The 14,805-nt window shown below is 38.9% G+C and overlaps 1 protein-coding gene across 1 annotated transcript in view; it reads right to left on the reverse strand.

The window, feature by feature from the left end:
• MDN1 (midasin AAA ATPase 1) overlaps positions 1–14,805 on the reverse strand; it is a 93,551-nt gene that overhangs the window by 31,752 nt on the left and 46,994 nt on the right. The window contains exons 47-64 of the mRNA XM_062489876.1: positions 14,304–14,449; positions 13,642–13,844; positions 12,315–12,535; positions 11,472–11,585; positions 10,536–10,668; positions 9,752–9,861; positions 8,966–9,099; positions 8,249–8,409; positions 7,774–7,894; positions 6,435–6,645; positions 6,060–6,291; positions 5,126–5,252; positions 4,070–4,240; positions 3,717–3,931; positions 3,236–3,617; positions 2,948–3,057; positions 1,136–1,832; positions 1–162 (exon numbers count right to left, since the gene is read on the reverse strand). Coding sequence (XP_062345860.1) covers positions 1–162; positions 1,136–1,832; positions 2,948–3,057; positions 3,236–3,617; positions 3,717–3,931; positions 4,070–4,240; positions 5,126–5,252; positions 6,060–6,291; positions 6,435–6,645; positions 7,774–7,894; positions 8,249–8,409; positions 8,966–9,099; positions 9,752–9,861; positions 10,536–10,668; positions 11,472–11,585; positions 12,315–12,535; positions 13,642–13,844; positions 14,304–14,449 — 3,650 coding nt within the window. The remainder of the gene's footprint in view (positions 163–1,135; positions 1,833–2,947; positions 3,058–3,235; positions 3,618–3,716; positions 3,932–4,069; positions 4,241–5,125; positions 5,253–6,059; positions 6,292–6,434; positions 6,646–7,773; positions 7,895–8,248; positions 8,410–8,965; positions 9,100–9,751; positions 9,862–10,535; positions 10,669–11,471; positions 11,586–12,314; positions 12,536–13,641; positions 13,845–14,303; positions 14,450–14,805) is intronic.

The following is a 14,805-nucleotide window of genomic DNA, read 5'->3' on the forward strand; positions in this document are numbered from 1 at the left end:
CTTTTCATGAAAAGGAAATCTCCTCCTAAATTCTTCTTCTTCCTCTTCTTCCTCGCGCCGTCCTTTGCCGTGACTTTTACTCCTGTATCTGTACAGGCTGCGTTCCACTGCCTCCTGCTCCTGGGCATGGCGTTCCTGCTCATCCCATTCATTTACAATTGCCTAAGCAAACACAAAGCAAGATACTTCTACACAAATTCATGTTTAAAACCATCTCCTAGTCCATCAGTGGGGGAGCATCTATTTTGCTTGGCTCTCCCCTCCTCTAAGGTCAACAACAGTAGAAATCAAGGCCATCTAACCTTTGTGAACTGCCCTCTTAACAAGCTAATGAGGAAAATACAAGGACAATATGCAACAGAATACTTGATCAAGTTCCAGTTTCCTTTCTTAAACATTTTATAAATAAACTCTCTACAAAGTTTGCTTTGGAGTACCTTTTTTTTGTTTGTGTGTATGCGTTTGGGTTTTATTGTTTGGGGTTTTTCTTACATAAATAAAATCTTTGCTAATCATTACAGGCTATCGTTTCATGCCTTAATGAATTCAAACAAGTTAATCCAGTATATTAGATTATCTTTTACCGTTAATTGGGAAAAAAATCAGAAGATTTTAAAGATCATAGTTGTAATTGTCAAGATAAGGACCTCTAAAGATCATCTAATCCAACCTCTCTGCCATGGGTAGGGACATCTTCCACTAGACCAGGCTGCTCTAAGCCCCACCCAAGCCCTCTCAAACACTTTCAGGGTTGCAGCATCCACAGCTTCTCTGGACAACCTGTTCCTGTGTCTCACCATACACATTTTTAATAATTATTTTCATACCTGATCTAGATTTACCCTCTTTCAGTTTAAAACTGTTATGCCTTGCTCTACAAGACTTGGTAAAAAGTCTCCTTCCCTCCTTTTTATAAACCCTATATATAGTGAAAAGCCACAACAAAGTCTTCTCAGAGACATCTCTTCCCTCAGCTGAGCAACCCCAACTCTGTCAGCCTGTCTTCACAAAGAGGGGTGTTCCAGCCCCCTGTTGATTTCTGTGGCCCTCCTCTAGAGCTGTTTTAGCAGATCCCTGTCTTCCACAGGGGACAAGTTCGCTGCAAGACTCCCAGTTATGGAAACCCTAAGCTTACCTGACACAGATGTCTGAAGAGCTGCAGAGATTGCTGATCCATTTCTCCTCTGGATAGTACATGGCATCGAAGATGCAACAAAGCATTCACCAGGAGCTGTTCCAGAGTTGGGGAAGGCTGCTCAGATCCCTCAGATCCTCCTTCAGAGTGCTTCAGAGAGAACTTCTTAAGTCCATTAAGTACCCCAACTGAATTCACTGAGCATAAAACTTCTGCCCGAGCAAAGTAAGTGGGAAAGGCAGGGCCAACAGAAGGAAATGCCAACAAAGAAGTGAGGAGGCTGGTGAGATCAGCTGGGCACACAGAGCTCTGCAGTGCTGCACACACTTCAGAAGCCACTAATCGCATGCCATGCTGCAGCTGCAGGATGGCAGCTTGGAGGGGAATGATGGCATCAGGGAACATAGCATAGTCCTCTGCCAGGTGTTTTCTGAACTGCTGGTGGGACTGTTGCCACGATGCCTCTTCATTTAACAGGTTCTGTATAGCCTGCAGTGATTTAGGTCTCTCTCCACGGAGGAACTGCAGAAGGCGAGCTAGAAGGTCTTGGACTGAGGAAATCCGTGCTATGCTGTTGATGTACTGGTGAGCCTCCTGGTACAAGCAATCATACAGTGGAGCTGGTGGCCTGAAGGCCTTCCTTCTAGAAAGACTGCTTATTTGCTCCTTCAACCCTTGCATTCTTTCATGCAACAGCCTGTTAGGAAATAACACTGACCAGTTTAGATATGGAAATATGCTTCATACAAACTTGTCTGAATAGATCTAATGTAGCAGTTAGATACAGGAAAGGATTAATCAGAAAATACTCTGCTCGTTTGTGTGAAACAGCAAAAAAGGAAAAAACAAGAGACAGCCTTGTAGCCCACAGGTGTAGATTTTGTCTCTCCCTGCCACTTCAAACAAACTTCAAGCACATTTTTCTTGCTACCTGACAGCTCTGTGAGCATCAAGAAAAATATAATATTACCACAAGCAATTGGTAAAACTCTGCTATTCAGAACCTGCTTTCAATGATTATCATTCATTTTAAGCAGTAGCATGGAACTACCAGATCACCTATGTGTATAATAATGAAATCAAAACTTCCTATTAAAAGTGGAAAATAATGAATAATAGTTTTTTATCTCCATGTACATGGAACACATCTGGAAGGCTGCAGAAAGGAGAAAACTCTCTTTGCTTAAAATTTCCTGAGGTACTTAAGTTCCTCTGGTAAAAAAGAGCTACAAAAAGCCCCCCCCTCCCCAAATAACAGTGGCTACAGATTCTGAATGCCAACAGTGTACTCTATGTGGTAAGAAATTTAATTCATCCACAGCAACATAGGCAAAGGCTATTGTTAAAATACACATATGTGGATTTATTCTCAGTAATATCAGCTGAAGAACTTTGCAAAATAGCAATAGCATGTATGATGGCCTTGAGAAACTACAGTGACAGATAATCCATCTCATTTCAACTGACAGATAATATTGTCACATTTTAAGAAAAGTACTGTAATTTAAATGTACGGCATTGTTTTTACTTCTGGGCATGGTTTCCACTTTATAAATATGTGACAACCATTGCTTTATTTGTTCGATTTACACAAGTACAGAAAGACAATTCTTTACTGCAAGGAATGAGCGCAGCTCTTTCTCTACCTCAAGATGTAAGACTGGTACTTTAAAACCAGCAACTCTAGTTTCAGAGTTGTTTTCTTACAGAAAGAGAGAAAAATTGTGAAGCTTCAGAGAAAAGCTTTGGATTTTAAAACACAAAGATGACATGTGCACTCTAAAAGAGAGGAGTTCAGTGCCTGGGTGTTACCTGATATGGGGATGAATATAGCTGCTGACTGTTTCATCTTCAATACTTTTCCCTGTATGCAACTGGGATGAAAAATCATGTGTTTTCCATTCACACTCCAGCTGGTATAACTAAAAAGAAAATAATCAACCATTCACAGCAGTTCTGATTTTAGTAACCAAGGAGATACATCGACTTCTTGGACATTAAAAGTTCTAACTGTATAGTTTAAAAAACATGACCGAGCCAAACTCTTCCACATTGATTTTATACATAACAAGGTAAAAGTCAACTTGGTTTCATACTCACCTCTTCTTTTGAGTACTTGAGCTTGTATTCTCTTTTAACAGCTGGATCAAACCTGGTCTGTGGAAGCCACATCTGGATCTGCACCAAGCCAATGCTCACCCAGAGGCTTCCTCGCCAAGCTGTTTCTGATAACTCCTGAAGCCCTTCCCCATAGAACTGATGCAAACAAGTGAGCAGAAGAAACAGGAATTCTTTAGGAAGTAATTCCTGATCAGTGATGCTTTCAAGTATCTTAAGAAGGTACTCATATGCAAAAGGATCCTTGACGTAGAGCTTCTCACAGCACTCCAAAAATTCTTCTTGAAGATCCATTGGAATCAGATCTACCAGGGCAGAGAGCTGTCTGCTTAGCATTATTCCTTGCAGTCTAGCATCTGTGTGTCTGGAGAAAAAGGAATGAGAAAACATTTACACACAGTAAACAACCTTCTGTAACATGCTTGATTTAAATAACATCTATGTGGAAGAGAGATCTTAATACCTAAAATCTGCTATTGAAGAGACAGCCAAGTTGGTCCACAGAGCTGTGCTGACTTTGTAAAGCTGCTGTGCTCTCTCCATCCATTCTCCCAGTGTTACATGGGATGATGACAAGACAGGAAGCCCATTCACATCCCACTGGCTTGTCTTGCTGCTGCTAGTTAGAATTTCGAAGAAGCACTTAGAGAAAACAGCTCGGGTCAAAATGCCTGGGCCCTAAATTAAGAGATTAGGAATTAGATTGTTCAGATGCAACTTGCACTGACTATACTAGAACTTACAATATTGCTTTAGAAAACTTGCATTAGTCAGCGAGAGTACTCATAGAATTTGATTAGGTCAGAAGAGACAAACCTTCATAGAACGGTTCACATGGGTTTTAGAGAAGTTGTTTTCCTCAGTTGCAGGCAGTGGCCTCCAAGTCAACCAGTAGTCTAGGTCTGTGGTCAAAGTACTGCTCCAAAAGGATGCTAACACAGCATTAACTAGCTGAGATGACAGAAGAGACACTTCTTCAGGGGATATCTAAGGAGAAAAAACCTACAAGTGAGAATAATGTACAGGGAGCAAAAGAGAATTAAGCACACACATGTACAAAGAAAGTATGATTCTGTTTTTCAGTAGAGATAGTACAAGATACTCTCCAAGATCCTTTCAAATTCACATAGCATTTGTTTGCATTTCCTCAATGAAGAGTAAACTTCCTGAGGTCAGCACTGTGTCCTGTCTGTGAAATATGCAGCATGTCTACAGAGCAAGTTGTTATAATACAGCCTGTAGTCCATGACTCTGCAACCTTTCGTTACAATACACGAGGGTACAGAGGCATGAAACAGGTAAAGTCATCCAATGCTCTGCCCTGAAGCATTTAAGGTGAACTTGTGTTTTACTGTGCTTTGCAGGAACACAGCCACTCTATCAAAAATATTAAGCAGAGTTACTAAATGTTCAACAGAAAAGGCACTGAGTAGCTTTATCACTCCGTTTGATTTGCAACAGAACTAAAAAATTTTAGAGGCAATGGAATAGAGGAAAGGTTTTTTTCAGTGCAAAATTACTTTGAATACATAGATACAACCAGGCTGGTACCTGCCATCCAAACAATTCCCTATTAGGTCACAGATGGATGTATGCAACAATGCCACCAAACAAAATCAGAGAGAACTAAGTTACTTAAGACTTTGTTGTATTTTATATTTCAACACTGTGTTTTAACTACATTTTCTCAAGGCTCACAGTTAACAACCTTCTTTGTTAAAAGAAGGAACAGCTTTTGTCAGGCTGAGGTAGAAAAACTGCATGCCAAAAATCTTAGTGATACACGTATTTTGAAGATCCTTTGTAAACTTCAGCAAGGTTAATTGAACTAAAGATCCAATTTAATAAAATTAAAATAAAACTTGTTCTTACTTCATTAAGGTGTAACAAGTGCCACAGTCCAGAGAGCTGGTGAGAAGCAGCTGGTGTCAACTTCAGAGAAAAAGCTATAAACTGAGCAAGATCTGAACAGACCTGTAATTCTTGACTGCAGTTCTTCCTGTAGCATGTAAAAAAATACAACCTAAGCAGTGCTTAAGCAGGGCACATGAAATAAATCACTTGGATAGTAACACAATTTAAGAATGGCAAGCAAAGTCACTGAAAGTTTAAAATGGCAGCGTTTCAAACATTGGGGACAAACAAGAACTCAAATTATACTGAAAAAACTTGAATCCTTCAAACAAAACAAAATCTAAACACAACACAAAGGGGGGAAAGTGCAATCTCCTGTAGCTATAAGCTCCATGTTGAGCAAAACATTTAGGGACAAACCGTTTTCTAGCTTAATAGCTTTTGTGAAAAGTCAGAATTTTGCTGAATTCAAGAGTGAAACAGTGATGCTGAGTCTTGTTACACAAAAAATTACTTTCATTGAAATCCATAAATGAATAGCTTGGTTTCTAGTCTGGTTTACCATCCCTTGAAAGAAATACATTTGGCCCCTTTAAACAACACTAGCATTTTTAAAGTTAATAATGTTAATTTAAACTGTGATTCTATGTGTGTATAGTTTACACAAAAGGATGCACAAACACTAGTCTACTTCCTTTGTCTCCAGGTCCAATTCAGTTTTTCTGCAGTAGCCCTCAGCAAAATGGTATAAACATCTTCTGTTGACTCCTAATACACATATATTTGTGTGCTGCATAGATACATATGCACATACACACAGGTGTATATATAAATTACAGATACATACACAGATTTACATGCAGATGTAAAGCACCAAAGCTACAGCTTCTAGCTAGGGATTTGGAATAATATGAAAGAAATATAGGAGTTCTTTCTCCAAACTTCTTCATACCTTCTTGCACAAGCCTTGGCCACGTAATCTGCTGTTAGTTTGTACTGCCAGAGCACCCCTATGTATTCCATTGCAGGCCACAGCTGAACCTCACTGCAGAGCTGGTTTAGCAGGGCAGGGTCTAACTGGTTGGAGATGGTGTCTTCAGGAAGCCTTTCTTCTGAATAACTGTATGTGACTCCTTCTGCTTTCAGCTGTGAATGTACAGCTTTCAAAAATATCTGTAGCTGACCTGTTTGACAGAATATAAGAGGCACATAAATGCATGTACTATGCTTCTTGTCAGTGAACATTTAACATCCTTGGCATCTGTGTACAAAAGAATGGAGACAATGCAGCAATCATCCTGCTGAGCTCTTCACAAGAGTTACCTACCCAGACTAACATCTTCTAAATGATTGGCTCTTATTATCAGGCCATCAGCTTGCAGCAGTGCTTTCTTCATCTTCACTCCTGTGGCAGCAATTTTCACACAGCACATTTTTTCCTGCCACCTACTTTCTCCACAGGCCAATCTTAGCTCCAAGATGTTCAGTGGTTTGCTGAGAGCTTTTAACTGAGAAAAACATTCCATGCCCAGTTTATCCTGGAAACACGAGAAGAACAATTTGTTTCAGAAGCATTAACAAAACACAAACAGGATTTGTGACTACAGACAAAACTAAGATTTCAAATTCACATGCACACAACTAAAGTACAGCTATATATAACCAGCTTGAAACAACAGCTTAAAAATAATTCTTTAGTAGCCTGACTCAATACAGCAGGAAGACAGAAATTGAAACAGGTGGCTACAATTGTCCTCCTTGTGAAGTTTGCTTTTTTTTCCTTCATAAGAAACTACATAGATCATACAGACAAGTAGTATTTCAACTTGGTAACTTACCTAAATCAATGGCAATAAATACACAAAATAATATAAAAATACCAGGAGCTACTGTCACTTACAAGAAATTGCAGTTTACACCTGCAATTTAAATACATTTGGATGCTTAGATACATTAGATACCTAAGGATGTCTAAATACATTTGGATCTCTCCAAATTCTTGGTAAGCACTGAAAGTTCTTCAGTTTCACAAAGTAACTTATGTCCATTTTTTGATGGCTGAGTATCCTTGAGAGATAAGGTCATAAAAACCAAGGTCTAAGTACCAGTCACCAACATGACTGCACATGACTACTTGTGCTCTCCTTTTAAACGGGGGCTTGTATTCTTTAAAAATATTACTGATTTTTTTAAATTGAATTACAACAAGTTCTGAAATATATTGACAGCAAACTCCAAAACTGTCAAAGTTAATAGATCTTGTTTTGGGGAGTCATAAGGCAGCCCCACCCTATGCTGTATAAAAGGAAGTGCACAGGCAGTTCTAAATACTTGTATGTTCACTGAATAAGCCAGTGGCATATTGATATTCACAAATCTCCAAAACAGAGCAAGGAGTACTATTTTTATTACTCAGGCACCCCAATGTATTAAGTAAATATTTTCCATATATAGCATAATTAATAGTAGAAATGCTGTATCTGGATAACTGATATATTTCTCAAAGATATGTACATTAACATGTGCTGAAATTTTCTTTTTAATCAACCTAGCAAACACAAAACAGCTGTGGTTTTCCTGTCCTGGAAAGCAAGTGCTGTAAATATATTAAAGCCTGTCTGGACATTGCTGGAAATACAAATCCTTTGCAAACAGAGTACTGATACCTTAAAAGGAAGGGGTCTTCCTAGAGACTTCTGTAGTATCTTCATATTGGCTGAAATACCATCAGGATTGACCAAACAGTTCTGAATCTGCTGTGAAACAGATTGAATTTCCCTGGAAATCCTTGTGGAAGAAAAAATTTAAAAAGGGAGGGACAGATGGGAGAAAAGAAGCCCACAGTTAACAGTAAGTTTGAGAAATAAGGCAAAAGGATGCATAAGGAAGTCATTCTCTCATCCTTTCATTAAAGGGGTAAAAATTCTAGATGATCATTTGAGCAAGCAGAAGCACAATGCTAGGAAACACAAATTTTAAAAACTAACATCTACTCAATACATTGTTATCTGCATCACTAATGGAACACAACTTGGGACACTAATCTAAACAATGCTAAGTAGCTGTAATACTAAAGAAAAGAGTCACGCATACAGCCATTTAACAGAAACACATCAAAAGCCACCAAACAAAGCCACTCACTTGTTCTGGTCTGATCCAATAAGCATCTGAGGAATTCTGTCAATTAGATGTTTCATAACCCAGTGCCAGTGCAGAGCCAGGAGTGACAGCCCTGATGAATCCACGGTGACCGTGTCAGAGATGGCCCAGAACCGGTCCCGCCACAGCGAGCAGTACAAAACCTAGGAACAAGCCAAGGAGGTCACACAATACTTCCTGCTTCAAGCAGGAGAAACAGCAAAACCACCAGCACTTTTATTAACTTCAGAGTCCCACAGTGTTTTGTATTTAGTGCTACACAATCAGGACTCTAAAAATACCACACCAGCAGGTGGAACTACAGCAGCCAAAACAAACCAATCCCTGCACCAAGTCTACAATGTTAAGATTTGAGCAAAATGATATTCATGGTCTGAAAAGGAAGAGGGAGAAGTGAACCACCTCTGTGGCCCTGTATGTCAGCTGTCCATTCTTATCACAGGTAGAAATGGATACTCTATCATCAGAGGAGAGAAACAGGCACTCCTACAGCACAGTTCATGCCATCCTAAGCAGGTATTAGAGAGCACAAACACAGCCACTGAAACAAACATGATCATTTGTCTACTGCTAGGCATATTCTGAATACAAACAGAAGCACTGCAGTTTATTTCATGGTTCCTGAAACTAAAATTAGTGCTCTGCACATAATCTCATTTCATTTAACTTCCATAAATGTACTATGGAAAGTCTACTCACATCATGTGTGTCATCATCACTTAAGGCCACCTGAGTAGACTTCACCCAGTGAAGGGCAAATGCATCCCAAAGTTCAAAGAAAGCAGCAAGGTTGACCACAATTCCATGAGGAAGACAGCTGTAACTTCCTGGATCTGAGGTTTGGGGAACAGGAAAAGAAAGGTAGAGACTGAATATTCCAACCACATTACATGACACATACGGGTCAACTTCTGATGACTAGAACCTCTCTCTATGACTGAGGAAAAAAACACAACCTAAAAAGATCCAAGAAATGAAGCAATAAAAGTAGTCCTTCATTATTTTCACAATTCTCTATTACATCTGTGCAATTTATATATATATTTAAAAAAAACAAAATGAGGGATTCCTTGATCAATTGCATCTATGCAGCACACTGACCTCATCACTAAATTTTACCCTTTGTTTTAGAACTAAAACTTCCTACTTACATAAAACAAAATCACATCTGAAGAATTTGGTTATTCTTATTAAAGACAGAATGCTATTCCAGTTTCTCTCCACTGTTACCCTGAAGCTTCTTTAATTAAGAGAAAAATCATATTCACTGATAACCTCTTAGAGGCTGGACATAAATGGTGTAGCCTAAGGTACATCTAATTTAAGAATAATGTGCTAGATACCACCGTAGTTCTCATTTGACTGCTTTACATTCACGTATTCTTTCTCTGCACACCATGTTTAAGCACACTTTCCATAATAATGCAAATGAACGATATTTCAAATTGACTACATAACTAAAAGGAACAGCAAAAATCAACCCACTCTTGTGGAAATCTAGAGACATTCTTAAGACACTGTTTCTTGGTTTCTTGCTGGCAATCAAACTCTTCTCAATGTAACTTCTTTTTTCTCGGTCAAGAAATAACACTGCCCTGAAGTAAAAAAAAAAAGTCGTTAGCAATCTGTTTTAAACCTTGGCCTTATGAGAATAGTGAACCTCAACATGGTGTTTGAACTACAAAGTGACATAATATATTCAGAGTATTACGGAAGAAGTACAAGGTGCAACACAATTAATTGCTTGAACATGGTTTCTGTAGAAGCAAGCTTCACAAGGAGCAGATTCCTGACTTCACCAGGAAGGAAATACCAGTGAGCTACTGAACAGGTGCAACACCATGGCCTGTAGGATATGTGAGCAGCTGCTTCCTTATGCTTTTAACTTAAAAATCTGTGTACTTTTAAATCTTGTTAGGAATAACAGTCCAAATCCAAAAGCAGGACAACTACTGAAGTTTTGTCAGATCTCACACTGCTGCTTCTGCCTCTTCAATGCTTTATGCCATAGTTCTGATTTGTCCTTGAAGAACTGCAGCCTGTATGGAATGTTAGGAGCTCTGCTCCTGTATGAACTGATTGTGTTTAGTGTGCATCTACAGAAAACAGAAGCGAAGAATTTAAATACCCATACAAAAACCTCTGCTGATATTCTAGATCACATCTATCAAAACCTAAAATCACACCTGGCAGACACCTCAAGTATTTACCCAGCACTGATTACAGGCATTGGGCACAAGGATTGACAAGGTTTTTTTTTGTAACCCACCGATTTGCTGCAGACTTCAAAAGCATAAGAAGCTGGTCTGTGTGTTCCATTTCTGTATCAAAGTTCATTGAATTTCTAATGATCTCCAAAAACTGCATATTCCATCTTGGGTCCAGAGGCATCACATGTTCATCTGGAAAGGCAGACAAGACAGGACAACAGTGAGACATACTCAGTTCTTTTCTTGATCCCCCCTGCCTATGCAAGAACATTAGGGAAAGAAAGAAGCACCCTACGAGGAAGGCAAACTATCTCACTCCAGATATCCAAACAAAAAAGCATTAAAGCTGACTGCAGGTTCTGTAAAACAGAAGAGTGACAATAAACAGGGGTTAGAGTACCCTAACAGAGCCCAGAAACTCAAGTCTGGCTCACAGTCCAGGCAAAACACCCAGGACCATCCATAATAGCCCAGTGTCATGTCATAGCCCATTCAGCTTTCATGCACCTAACATGCTTGGAGAGGAAGTCACAGATTTGAGCTGCACAAAACATCAAGGGAAAATTACAGGCCAAGCCCTAGGTTTCAGATGTGCTAACACAAATCCTGAGGAAAAAAAGATCAGGGTGTCTATATTATCAAGTCAGAAAGGCAGTGAATACTTGAATCACTCTTCAGAACATCACTCTGAGCTGTAGGAATACATCTGAGTCACAGATACACAGCCAGGACTCATGGACAGAGCACTCACCTCTAACTTGAATAGTATGAATCCATCCAATTGCCCTATTTGCTGTTCTAGACAGCAAGAATGTTTGTATTTGTTGTAATTTCTTATTTGTTTTCTTTGTTGTACTTTCTTTCATGACAAAGGCAACAACTATATTGTGAATTTAGCCTTTGTTTTGCTACATACATTTCCTAAGAAGGGTTGCAGAGTTTTCAGAGAACAAATAAAGGAAACAATGTCTTACATCCATCTTTTTCAGGAGTACCTGTCATAGTTGGCTGTAGCAACTTGATCATGTTACTGACTCCAGATGACAGGGGACTGGCATAAAAACAACCAAGGGCTACAGCACCTGCTTCCAGCTGAATCCGCACTGAATCTGCAAGTGAAGAGGGGAGAACATGGGCATAAAAGAGTGTTTAGTACAAATCAAGAAAAATAGCTTCAACCGAGCCAGCACAAGCAGACTGAATCAAACCTGTGCATGCCCTCTGGATATGCTGGTTGGTCATATTTTTTTATTAGCTCCAAAAGGTCTGAAAAGCACCAGAATGTTACAGATGAAGACATAAATACTACAAGGAATTCTAGCTGAACTGGTGAGATTACGTGTACGCTGGTAAAAAATGGTTTGTAAAAATCCAAAAATGTATACCTTCAAATCTTCCTCTCAATACATCTATTTTTTTGTTGTCGTTGTTTTTTTTTTGGGGGGGGGGGGGGGGGAGGGGGGGGAGTATTTTATTTACAATAAGAAAAAAAACAGCACAGCTTCCATTAAAGCAATTTTTTACATATTTTCTACTTTACAGACCCACCTGCCTGAAAAGACAGCAAAATAAAGGGGAAGCAATTAATATAGGGACACCATAGTCGGAGATTTCAGACCATAGATAAATGTGTGAATTATCTGAAAGATAAATGTGTGAATTATTTTTATTATTTGGACTAAATGCCCCATGAGTTTAATGCAATTAATTCTGTAATATAACTGAATAGTTCATCTCAGCTACTGTCCTGAATGTTCAGGATGTTTTCATAGAACTTACAAATTGCAAAAACAGAACAACTCAGCCCTCAGACAAAACAAAGTTAAATGATTACATACCAAGCACCTGTGGCAGATTTTTGGCTAAGGAGTTAAGCCATTTAATTCTTAGTTTCCAATCTTGATTAGTTGCCTTTTCTATGAACAATTTCACTGAAGCATGGAGTACTTCCATATTGTCCATCCAGTTTGCATCTATCTCAACAGCACTGAACTTGAGACTCTCGGGATTAGTGGACTGCCTAACTTTCTTAAGATCTTCCAGAGTCACTGGTAATGTCCTGAAACACAGAGAATTCCAGCAATCAAGGGCTCAAACTGCCAGATCCAGGAACAAATATATTTTGCAGGTCAAACTACGCAGCCATCTTTAGGCATCAGTATAGCAATGCAATGATCTTTCTTCCTTTATTTAGCTTTAAAACCAGTTTCCAACTTCAAATGAGTTGGTAGTGTCTACTGCTAGGACTTTACTGTTGCCAAAAATTCATGCACTATGCCAAGAAAACATGCACAGAATTTCACTGAGAAAGTCTAACTGATTTGTGCATCAGAATGATATACAAAGTTAAATTAAAAAAGACAAATATATGAAGTGTCATTGAGTAAAAAATATACAACAAAACTGAATAAAAATAGCGAACAACACAGCATTTTGCTAAAGAGTTTACAATTTCAACTTCTTATCCTAATACAAATTTCCACAGCTTGTTCTTTCACTGGAAGCAGCCCACAGCACCTGTCCAGAGTAGGTTATTAAGCAAAGAAAGCAGAAGCAAGTTTTTGCACCACTGTTGCAAAAATTAACAGCTATACTGCACAAGGAACTATTAAAAACTTATTTCATATACCCCCTGCACAGAGGCATCTGCTTCTTTCAGACACCTCTGTCTGAAGGAGGAAATTTGTGTTTTTAGCTGAAGCTACTGGATCTAAAATTACTGATAAATAACTGATTACATGAAAACAGGAAATCCAGAGAATCCTTAGTATACTTTAAACTAGTTCTGTGCTCAGGTTTTTTTAAAGCTTAGAAGGAAACTGGAGGAAGATATTTTGGGGCTCTTATTACCTACTAAACCCAGCGTTTGCATTCACATTTTCTGCTAAGCAACTCTCAAAATTAGTCAAATGCACTTACCGAAGATTAAAAAGTATTTTAAATGTATTTAGAAGACTTAAGAATAAAGCAGTAAATAATTAAACTTTCATTTGCAGTGGTTGTGTGGAACAGTAACAGGAACACAGATACAGAGTATGATAATCACAGTCTCTATCTGCACAATTTGATGAAGATAGGATTTTGTTATGAACAATGACATACCATGAATAGTTCACACATATTGTTTCTCATTTACTAGACCAAAAAAAAAGTTTTCCAGCCTACCTGCAGTTTCTGAGGTTTAGTCTGTGCAGACAATACATCAGGACCTGTCCATCACTCTGGACTGTGGAAAGGAGCGAGTCTTCAGCTGCAAACAGACCCGAAGGCAGGGAGTCTGGCCACAATCCCACTGCCAGCAAGGACTCACCCCAAGTGCCAGGGGAAGCCAGAGAAGAAGCATGCCTCGTAACCAATTCTAACACAAGCTACAACAAACAACCAAAAAGGCAGTTCAGAGTCACGTTCAAACATGCATTCAAGCACCACAACTCAGGAAACTCTTTAGTTACACGTATTTATTACAAAATTATTATAGACCAAATCTTCTACAAACATGATATAATAGACACAATTAAAGTACCAAAATATTCCTGTGCAGTTTCAAACAGGAAGTGAATGTGTCTACAGATGACAGTGTGCACAGATTTACAGGCTGCAGACGCATCAGCATGAACATCCCAAAGTCTCAGCTGAAGCTGTGACAAACCACAAGCCTCTGAGTCCATACAGGATATTGTTTGGTTCATCTCTCCAAGAGCACTATCTTCATCAGTCTCTTGCTCAGGCACTTAAGAAACAGAGGATCTCAAACACCAGCCTCATCAAGTTATATTTTTCACTTATCTAGATGATCTAAGAAAATCTTTCAAATACAGGATTTTTACCTTTTGGTTAATCTGAAGTTGTTGTGAGCGGCCGTAAACTTCCCAACAGGCTCTGTAGAAAGACTTTGCTAACCCAAGACCTCTTTTTATTTGCTGCACAATTAATACAGCAGCCTGAAGCAAAGGTGACAAAGATGACACAGAACCTGAAAGATACACAGCAATTAGAGTGATACAAATGCTTGGCAACTGTCAGCCCTTTAATCTGACAAACACAACTTCAGGTGTCATGATACAAAACAAATATATACTTTTCACCTGAAAGCTGAATGGATTCTTTCCAAGGTTGACAAGAAAATCTTACAAGACTGTAAATAACAGATGACCAGCTCAAAATAAAACATGAAACATCTGAGATGAATGAAACTCAGCTGCAAAGTACAACTTGTGCAAACTCCATTTTGCTGATTTTGACTTCGAATACATTGCCTTCCTGATAGCAAGGGACACCAGACATTTGCCAGTGTCTGATGTTCCTTTAACAAAGCACTGTAGTTACCCC

This window comes from Cinclus cinclus, chromosome 3 (assembly GCF_963662255.1).
Source record: "Cinclus cinclus chromosome 3, bCinCin1.1, whole genome shotgun sequence".
Classification (NCBI taxonomy): Eukaryota; Metazoa; Chordata; class Aves; order Passeriformes; family Cinclidae; genus Cinclus; species Cinclus cinclus.